At 40.7% G+C, this 10,417-nt stretch overlaps 1 protein-coding gene across 2 annotated transcripts in view; it reads left to right on the top strand.

Moving 5' to 3' along the window:
• MSL3 (MSL complex subunit 3) overlaps positions 1-8,951 on the top strand; it is a 16,398-nt gene extending 7,447 nt beyond the window's left edge. For both annotated transcript variants that reach the window (XM_044911973.1, XM_044911974.1), the window contains 5 exons: positions 52-314; positions 980-1,089; positions 4,936-5,035; positions 5,514-5,598; positions 8,129-8,951. In XM_044911973.1, coding sequence (XP_044767908.1) covers positions 52-314; positions 980-1,089; positions 4,936-5,035; positions 5,514-5,598; positions 8,129-8,228 — 658 coding nt within the window. In that variant the 3' untranslated portion in view covers positions 8,229-8,951. The remainder of the gene's footprint in view (positions 1-51; positions 315-979; positions 1,090-4,935; positions 5,036-5,513; positions 5,599-8,128) is intronic.
• The last annotated feature ends 1,466 nt before the right edge of the window (positions 8,952-10,417 follow it).

The raw sequence follows: 10,417 nt of genomic DNA, 5'->3' as shown, positions 1-10,417 counted from the left end.
GAGAGAGAGTATGTGAGAGAGTGAGAGATGCTCTCTCCTCTTCTTCCGTAGGAACCAAGAGGAGCTCTCTCCAAGCCCACCTTTGTTGAATCCATCCACACCACAGTCCACGGAGAGTCAGCCCACCACAGGTGAGCCAGCCACCCCCAAAAGGCGCAAAGCTGAACCGGAAGCCTTGCAGTCTCTGAGGCGGTCGACACGGCACTCTGCCAACTGTGACAGGCTGTCTGAGAGCAGCGCCTCGCCTCAGCCCAAGCGCCGGCAGCAGGACACGTCCGCCAGCATGCCAAAGCTGTTCCTGCACCTGGAAAAAAGTAGGTCCATTCTCAGGTGTGGGAAAGCCATTCACTCTCTGCATGGCCTGTGCCAAGTCAACTGCTCTCCTGATGGGAGTCCAGCTAACAAGAGAGGCTAGGAGAGGAATGGGGATGAATGCACAGTCACACCCAGATTCACCCACTCAGCTGTGGGAAATCCACTGAGGAGTTTGGCTCTAACCAAGGCTCACAAGGCACTTTGCCTATGGCATGGAGAGAGGAGTCACCACACCTTCAGCTCTGCAGTTGGATGCTTGGCTGGTTTAGCTGTGTCTCGTGGGTCTGGTAGCAGTAGCTCCCCATTCCCTCCCCCCAGCCCTAATCTATCCTGCTAGGCAACCACTAGTTACTTCCTGTCCCTATGGATTTTGCTTCTTCTAGGCATCAGTTCCTGTCAGTCGAATTACACAGTAAGTGACCTTTTGTCTGTGGCTTTTTTCACTTAGCATAATGTTTTCAAGGTTCATCATGTTGTAGCATATATCAGTACTTGTTTCCTGTTTTTTTCCCCCAAATAATTCAGGTACTATTTTTTATGATAGGAACGTATCATATATGATTGTTAAAGATTAATAATTTCTTTACTGTAACAGTCATCCGGCAGTCTAATTCAGTTGCTCTGTGATTTACAAGTGAATAATTAACATCTTTTCCTTTTGAAGAGACACCTGTGCATAGCAGATCATCCTCACCAGTTCCTCTGACCCCTAGCAAGGAAGGGAGTACAGTGTTTGCTGGCTTTGAAGGCAGAAGAACTAATGAAATAAATGAGGTAAAGCATTACTGTTGCTGTTCATCCCCAGTGAGTCCTTCCTTCTATGGTGCTTAAGTCCTGTGAGCGGAAATCCGGTTTCCTTAGAAACACTCTGTTGCTCTTGCTGTGGATATTAACAAAATGCTTCATATGGTGATGTTTAACATTGGTTTTGGTTTCTAAAATGAGAAAGTCGCTAGGATTCCAGCCCTGTGCTTATGGTCATCTTTTAAATAAGCACAAGTATTGAAATATATGAGTATTTTCATTTTATGCATTTTATGCACGCTTGTTCTACAGAGGTCCAGAGAATAAATATTTTAAGCCTTGCGGGCCAAACAGTCTCCTTCAAGACTACCCAATTCCAAAAGCATCCATAGACATTATGTAAATGAATGGGCATACTGTGTTCCAATAAAACTTTATTTATGGACACTGAAATTTGAATATCATAATTTTCGTGTTATGAAATATGGTTCTTCTTTTGGGTTTTCCCAACTATTTAAAAATATAAAATTCATTGTTAATAGTAGTACTAGTAGCCATCCCTTTGAGGGCATGCTATATGTCAGCATTGTGCCAGGAACTTGACCTAAATCACCTCAGATTTTCCAGAACAACCTTGCCACCAGGTTTCCATTTTACAAGTGGGGAAACTTTTCATTTTAAAAATTCTGTTTTGGGGGCGCCTGGGTGGCTCAGTTAAGCGTCTGCCTTCAGCTCAGGTCATGATCCCAGGGTCCTGGGATGGAGCCCCACATCGGGCTCCCTGCTCAGCGGGGAGTCTGCTTCTCCCTCTCCCTCTGCTGCTCCCCCTGCTTGTGCTCTTTCTGTCAAATAAATAAATAAAATCTTTTAAAATAAATAAAAATAAAAATTTTGTTTTTGGGGTGCCTACGTGGCTCAGTCGTAAAGCGTCTGCCTTCGGCTCGGGTCATGGTCCCAGGGTCCTGGGATTGAGCCCAGAGTGGGGCTCTCTGCTCAGCGGGGAGCCTGCTTCTCCCTCTCCCTCTGCCTGCCGCTCCTCCTGTTTGTGCTTGCTCTCTCTCTGTCAGATAAATAAAGTTTTTAAAAAAAAATTCTGTTTTTAAGGCTAGTTAATTGATGTGTAGGTAGTGAGTGTTTTGGAGGCTCAGGAGATATCTTGGTCTACTGGGATATTCTATGAATCTCACCTAGGAGGTAGGATTTCCCTGTTTCTGTGCATAGGGGAACTAGCTTTACTAGGGAGAGAGAACATTTAATGGTGAGAGTTGGCAAACTTTTTCTGTAAAGGGTCAGATTGCAAATATTTTCAGGGTTGTGTACTATACAGTCTCTTTCGAGATTATCCAACTCTGCTGTTGGCATGAGAGCTACTCATAAATGAATGGGTGTGGCTCTATGCCCCCAAAATTTATTCATGCACACTAGTAATTGAATTTCATATGATTTTCATGTCATGAAATATTTATTCATGTGATTTTATTAACCATTTAAAAATATGACAATCATTTTCAGCACAAGGGGGTTGGGCTGGATTTGGCAGAAGGCCTTAGTTGGCTGACCCCGACAGAAAAGCTGGAAAACTTAATTTGTTTTACAATGACAATGAGGGAAAGTTAGGAAATTCCTATTACAGCAGTCCCTAGGGTCCTGTTTTTCAGACAAGGCCCTGCAGGTGTTATTAAGGGGAGTCCCGTTTCTTTTAAAAGGGACATGAATATTCAGGCAAGGCCATTCCCACTCAGGTTGGCAGTGCGAGGCCACCATCTGGTGGTTAGAGATACAGCTGCACAGCTGCAAGCTCTAGTAAAATTGGATTTCTAGTAAGACAGGCTCTCAACAGTGACTCTCAAACCAAACAGGAGACCTTAGGGAATTCCCACCTTTGTGAGTGCCTCTGTCTCTGTGTGTTTTAACAAAAGCTCTGCATCCAAATCACCTGAGGCTCTCTGTTCACTGACCTACTGCATCAGGGTAGGGTCTGGATGTACACATTATGATTCACAGGTGGTTGTCTATATACCCCAGTTGAGAATCCCTCTGCTAGAAACCTGTTTTCCCCCATGAAATTTATCTTTGGTAAAGAGAAGGTGATAATACTGCATTGAAATGCAGAGTTGAATAAGTGAGGTAGGCTGGCCTACTAACTAGCCAAATGACCAGCTTTTGCAACGTTGTGTGTGTCATGGTTCCAATTATTGCAGATTCTCCTATGTTAACTTCAAGTATCACTGTCAAAACAGTTGCCAAGCTTCAGTTGTGTGCACCACAGGCTGAGGTGCTGGGCGTGGAATAAAGATGCTGAAACCAAATCCCTGCCTTCAGTAATCTGTACCACAGATGGGTGGGGTAGGTGAGGCCAGGGCTGAAGCTGGGACTTCCAGCATGGAGGCATACAGAACCATGGTGAGACTTACTCGCTTCTACAATTTCATTGTGTTAAATTGAGTACATCAGGTTTTCTGGGGTGGTTTTGGCATCCTTCTGCCTTGTCTTACAGAGGATTTTCTTTGGCCCTACTATATTTCCAGATTAAACTTGACTGATCCCAAAAGGCAAAGCAGCATCTCAGTAAAATAGTCTTATAATTTGCTGAAGTATTTCTGTGGAGGCTCATCAGAGAGCTTTTAAATACAACTCTGACTTTAACAAAAGCCTGAAATCCACCCACAGTTCTGAAATTTAGAAAGAAGGAAAAGAAATCGGTTACCAAGGTTGAAGTCTATTTTCACTTGATTCAATGGTTCAGATTAGTTTCCAAAGTGAATCAAATATATCAGGAAATTAGGGAATCTTAAAACAATGGTAATATTACTCACAACATGTTTAGGTTACTTTTTACTAATATATTCTCTATTATAGTATGATTTCCTATAAAGGAAAAGGTACAAAATGACCAAAACAGTTAAGCTAATTTATAGGTAATAGCTGTTGAGAATTGGGAAATCAAATATTTCCTTAATCTTACTTTAGTCTCCCTTCCCCCTACACACACATTTTATTTTTTTAAGATTTTATTTATTTGACAGAGAAACAGCGAGAGAGGGAACACAAGCGGGGGGAGTGGGAGAGGGAGAGGCAGGCTTCCCGCTGAGCAGGGAGCTTGACGCGGGGCTCAATCCCAGGACCTTGGGATCATGACCTGAGCCTAAGGCAGACGCTTAACTGAGTGAGCCACCTAGGTGCCCCCACACTTTATTTCTATAAGCTTGTTTTTATTTTGACAGAGAGCCATATTTTTTCCTCTACATGCAATTTATTGTTATAACTTTTAAGGGATGAGAAGTATCTCCATGTTGCCAAGGAAGGTGGATTCTCACGTGATTTAAAAGGCAAAAATGTTTTGAAAAAATTATAGGAAACTATTAGATATATGCTAATAATCAATATGGAAAATGCATACCTTTATCCTCCCAAACTGCCTAAATCATAATTTCACCAATAAGAAATGGACATTTAACATTTTGGTATGTACTTCTTGGTAGTTCTGTGTATTTACATAATAATTATACACATTATATTGTGTATTTTTTCCAAGTCATATTGAACTTTGTTATTTTGTAGCTTGATCCTTTTCAACATAATGCATTATACTCCTATATGCCAAGATCATGCCCTTAAAAAACTTGATGGGGAAGTTAGAGGGGTGGCTTTCAAAATTCCACATTGGTTTGTTGTTACTGTTTACTCCCATTTTCTGGCCCAGCTGTGAAGCAACTCCTAAGTTGCTAGAAGGACAGGAAGCTTGGGAGTGAGAATGTGACACTCAATTTGAGTTGAGAACCTCAAAGCATGTGTATTTCTGCTGGGATTCCAGATTTTGAGATCTCTTGATAACAGTGTTAAGCATGAATTGAATGATTTGTTATTATGTCTTAGGTCCTCTCCTGGAAACTTGTACCCGACAGTTACCCCCCAGGTGACCAGCCGCCTCCACCCTCTTACATTTATGGGGCACAACACTTGCTACGATTGTTTGGTAAGAAATCCTGGTCCCTGCTTTCTTCTGCCTTCCCCCACCCTTTCCCCTCCACTTTGGGGTTTTTTTTAATCTATTTTTTTTTTTTTTAGTAATCTCTACACCCAGTGTGGGGCTTGAACTTATGACCCTGAGATCAAAAGTCGCATGCTTTTCCGACGGAGCTAGCCAGGCACCCCTCCACTTTGGTTTTTACACCCTTGTTAGTTTATGTACATCTCGTGGTAATTTTGAGGGTCTAAGAAAAATCATTGAAGAATGACCTCTTAAAAAAAGGCACTGAATGAATCTTAAATTTCATAAAAATTGTGTTTATACCATTTGTACCACTGTACTGTGTTCAATAAGAGTTTTTGGGTTTTTTTGATGCTGTAGATGTTAATTTCAGTTTAAATAGGATAAATAGGACCCTCAGTGTGTCCTGCTCATTGCCAGAGTCTGCCAATTGTAAATGGTTCCGGTTTTATTTTTAATGCAGTGAAACTTCCAGAAATCCTTGGAAAGATGTCCTTTTCTGAGAAGAATCTGAAGGCTTTACTGAAGCACTTTGATCTCTTTCTTAGGTATTTAAATTTGTTTGTAAAAACTTATCTCTGCTGCCTTATATACGACTTTCCTGAACTCCTCCATAATAGATGTGGAAACTAGTTCTGTGGTATTTTAAATAGTCGCAGTATTAGCTAAATATGATTGATTCTAACTATAATCATCACATCAGGGGGTTTTGGCTGTTTCTTTTTTCTGTAATTTATTGTGTAGAGATAAAATTTTTTGTGTCACTAGAAGAATCCAGTTGGGTAACTGTGAATAGAAAATTTTTTACAGTAGAAGTGATGAGATTGATAATAATTTAGTTTAAATTTTTTATTTAGAAGTACCTTATATTAGACTTTTCTTTGTTGCATATACATAAACTAACCTAAATATTAGCATTTACAGGTTGAATTTTTGTGTTTAGAGTTAAGATAAATGACCAATACATGCTGACAGTTTGTAAACTCAGAGAAAGGTATTGTTTTCTTCATCCGACAGAGCCAGTCATTATATCTTAGGATCATTTGCCCTGAGGCTCTGCCCCCTACTCCTTGCACCATGCTGTGGGCCCCAGACTCACTTGTGCCGGTGGCCCAGCGCTCTCCCACCCAGATGTCTATTGACCAGTTCCTCTGCTTGGTGTTCAAGGCTGCTCATCACACTGCCTTACCCAGCTCATCTATCTGCCTGATCTTATTTCTTTTCTGTGAGGGGGTACCTCTTCCTTGTTCTCAGGCTCCAACCTGCAAGAATTAAACAAGTAGGATTCATCAGTGTGGAAAGTATTCCAGGCAGAGAAATAGGTTTTCGGAGTTTTTAAAGGATATTTTTATGTAGACATTTTGAGTAAAGCGTCCGTGAGTGAAATGAGACTTTATTACATGTTATTAGAAACAATTATGAAAAATATACTCTTCCCTTCCAACCTCCCCCTCAAAAACACACAATTCTATTTGGCATAAAGACTGTGTAGGCCAAAATCAAATAATGCCAATAAAATATGAAGAATAGCTGCAAGTTATAGCATAGGAAAGCCTGCTGATTTTGAGGTATGCCCAATACAAAATAGAAATTAGGGTTTTAAGAATTAACTTAGAGGGCGCCTGGGTGGCTCAGTTGGTTAAGCGACTGCCTTCGGCTCAGGTCATGATCCTGGAGTCCCGGGATCGAGTCCCGCATCGGGCTCCCTGCTCAGCAGGGAGTCTGCTTCTCCTTCTGACCCTCCCCCTTCTCATGCTCTCTCTCTATCTCATTCTCTCTCTCAAATAAATAATTAAAATCTTAAAAAAAAAAAAAAAAAGAATTAACTTAGAAAGATTTACAAATATAGGAATTGGTTTTGAAAATGTATCCAAAACGTCAACTAGAGAATCGGTGGACTCAATAATCACCTTAAGAATGGCACGGTCCAAAGAAAAAAGAGTTAACTATCTAATGAATTTGACTCCGTTTTTACTAAAGAAGGTGTTGGGTTTATCCTTACATTTTTAGGAATTTGGACAGGTGGAAAGAGGCTGGAGAAACAAGCATGAAACTAATTAGCTTTGTGGTTGATACGGCCCATGTGAGAATGTTTAAGCCCCACTGGTGAAATCTTTGACACTTAAGATACAAGATAGCATCTGCATAATGTGAACTTTTGAATGACTGGCCTCATTATAATGGTGCCATCATCAGACATAAGTCAGCCTTGTTTATGAGTTTTGCTACTATAAGCTGGAACTGTAACACCTTTTGGAATGGCAAATTAGGACCCAGATACTCTTTACTATTTATACTATTCAATTTTGGTTTAGCTTAGCCTGTAGAAAGTATTGGGAATTTCTCAAGTGACATTTGTTGAGTTTATAGCTTTTTAAAAAAAAAAAAGATTTTATTTATTTATTGGAGAGAGAGCGTGAGCATGAGCAGGGGGAAGGGCAGAGGGAGAAGCAGGCTCCCCGCTGAGCAGGGAGCCCGACACAGGACTGTATGGATCATGACCTGAACCGAAGGCAAACGCTTAACTGACTGAGCCACCCAGGTGCCCCGAGTTTATAGTTTTTTATAGTTTTATTTTTTTAATACTTTATTTATTTGACAGAGAGCACAAGCAGGGGGAATGGCAGGCAGAGGGAGAGGGAAAAGCAGGCTTTCCGCCAGAGCAGGGAGCCCGATGCAGGGCTTGATCCCAGGACCCTGGAATCATGACCTGAGCTGAAGGCAGACGCTTAACCAACTGAACTACCCAGGCGCCCCAATATCGGTTTTATAACAGGAAAATGCAGTACTCGTCAGAGCCAGTTTTTTTTTTTCCCCAGTGTTTGTATAATGAAGCCTGCCACCTAGTGGAGTTTAGGTTCTATTTTCTTTGTACACTTGATAGTGAAAGGATCCCAATGAAATGGTAATTAATGTAGAAGCCAGATATACCTAGAAATCAAGGTTATATTCAATTTTTTTTCCTTTGGAATACCAAAAAAAAGGTGAAATGTTCGAATGGTTGCAAGTTAAAATTTTGCTTGCTTGTGTTGAGTCCTCACTGTAAAGATCATCAGGGCCATTTTCTTCTTTTCCCAGGTTTTTGGCAGAATATCATGATGACTTCTTTCCAGAGTCGGCCTATGTTGCTGCCTGTGAGGCGCACTATAGCACCAAGAACCCCAGGGCGATTTATTGAAGTTTTGATGGTTCTAGAAGAACAGCTTCTCTGTCTAGCTCTGTGCTCTAGGTTCCCAATGAAGATCTAGGGAGATAGGGAACCTTCTTTACAGAGCTGACATGACACCCACCTCCCTGGGGGCTCTGGCAGAGGTGGGCCCATTTGTTTGAGTTGCTTACATACTGTAGTTATTTCTGTTAAGATTTACTTCCTAGGTGCCTGACCAGCCTCCAGCATGAGACCCTTGCCACTGTTCATGTCATCTGTGACAGCAGGAAAAGAACAGCTGTGTTCACAGTGAAGCGTTAATGAGAGCATGTGTAGGTCAGGCTGTTTCAGTAGCTGTTGGAATTAATTCGTTAGCAATAACCACGTTTTTTAGTTATTTGTTAGCATTAAGCAAAATTGTTTTCCAAACTGTTTTCATTCTTGTGATGAGGCTCAACGAGTCTGTCCAACAAATTTTAGTTTTGCTTGGAAATCACAAAGTAGTCCCAAAATATTTTAGAGGGAATTGATATCGATGGCAAAAGAAAATTTGCAGTCACACATTTGCTTGTTACAGTTCCTTTTCTCCAAAACCTTATTTTTGGTAATCTAAATAAAGTGTTGCCTCTCTTGTTTGAGATTTTACAGCTATACTTTGTTGTGTAATGTTATGGTTCCCTTTCTGTAAAACCTTATTTTTGGTGATCTAAATAAAGTGTTGCCCATCTTGTTGCAAAGAACCAGGAGTTTTCACTCTGGCCTTGTCCTCTTTGTTGCAAAGGAACAGTGAGGTAATCTCTTGACATAACTTTTTGTTTTATTTTGTTTTACTTTTGTGCCTTTTTTTGCTAAGGCCTTTTGTTTTCTGTCCCTCTTTGATTTTGGCCCACTTGGTGGCTTGACCAGAAGAAGGTGGCTACTGGGAGTCAGCGTAGTTTTTTGCTATCTTGCTGCTGCCCTCTGAGGTGGTCTGGGGCCAACACATTTATCCTCGTCCACCATTGCCAGCTGATGGTCTCTGCAGTCACCCTTCTAATCCTCGTTTTAGTCTCTCATGTGCCCCCCTCTCCCCCAGGATGCTTAAAAGGAAAACATTAACGTGATGAATGTGATACTTAACTGCAAGGTTTGGCAGTTTAGGAAAATAACAGCTTGAAAAATGACAAGAGGAGGATAACATAATAATTTTTATGAAAATGGCCTAGACATTTAAGAAAGTTGTAACTCAATTAAAGGGATCCCAGTACCGTACAAGCCTTGACTATAGCACCTGCCTTTTCTTGTAGCTCAGTTCAGTTGACCTTAACTTCCAAAGGCCATTGGTCATGAATGACAAAGGCCACAGGGGATTTTTTAAAAATCTAAAATGGTTCAATGGTTCCATCAAAGAGACTTCTGCATATACTGACTAGTGAGATTCAGAACCTGTAAATCAAAGTAGACATCATCTTAGTGTGGTTAGTAGCTAAGTAAGACTCAGGTTTTGGGTGTCTAATCAGGAATAGCACTGAGTTGATACTATGTTTCATTTCCATTTGGTTTATGCAGTGCCTCTTTAATTAAATCTGGTGCACCTGCAGTGTGCTCTGAATTGCTGAAAAAGTTTAATCAGTAATTATTCATGGCCTGGAAAAGAAAAAAGAAAAAAATTTCCCTTACAAGAATCTCCTTGTTTAACGTCTCCAGTGAAATGAACACAGACCATCTCTGGGAACATTTATACAGTTGTATACCTTGAGTTTACAATTCATTCATTTTCTAATGAAAAGTTTTCTTCCGACAAGGCATTTCCTAATCATAACTTCCTTTAAGCTAATTATTTGCAGCTTAGGTTGATTTAAAGAACTTCAAAATATCCCTTTATTATATATCATTAATCATTTTTCAAATACTCAGTTAAAAATATGATTTAAATGTCTAGACCATTCTTCTAAAAATTCTGTTATCTTCCTCTTGTCAATTTTTAAATTGTTATTTTCCTACACTGCCAAACCTTGCAGTTAAGTGTCACATTTATCTTTGAAAACAACATTTGAGAACCAAAAAAACCACTTCTGTCTGAACAAAAGTAGATTTATAAATCATTCCGTAGTGCCTGGGTGACTCAGTCGTTAAGCGTCTGCCTTCGACTCAGGTCAGGATTCCAGGTCCTGGGATCGAGCCCTGCATCGGACTCCCTGCTCCTCGGGAAGCCTGCTTCTCCCTCTCCTACTCCCCCT

This window comes from Neomonachus schauinslandi, chromosome X, assembly GCF_002201575.2.
Source record: "Neomonachus schauinslandi chromosome X, ASM220157v2, whole genome shotgun sequence".
Taxonomy (NCBI): domain Eukaryota; kingdom Metazoa; phylum Chordata; class Mammalia; order Carnivora; family Phocidae; genus Neomonachus; species Neomonachus schauinslandi.
The sequence above is the reverse complement of the archived record's forward strand: the minus strand, read 5'-3'. Positions and strand labels throughout refer to the sequence as shown.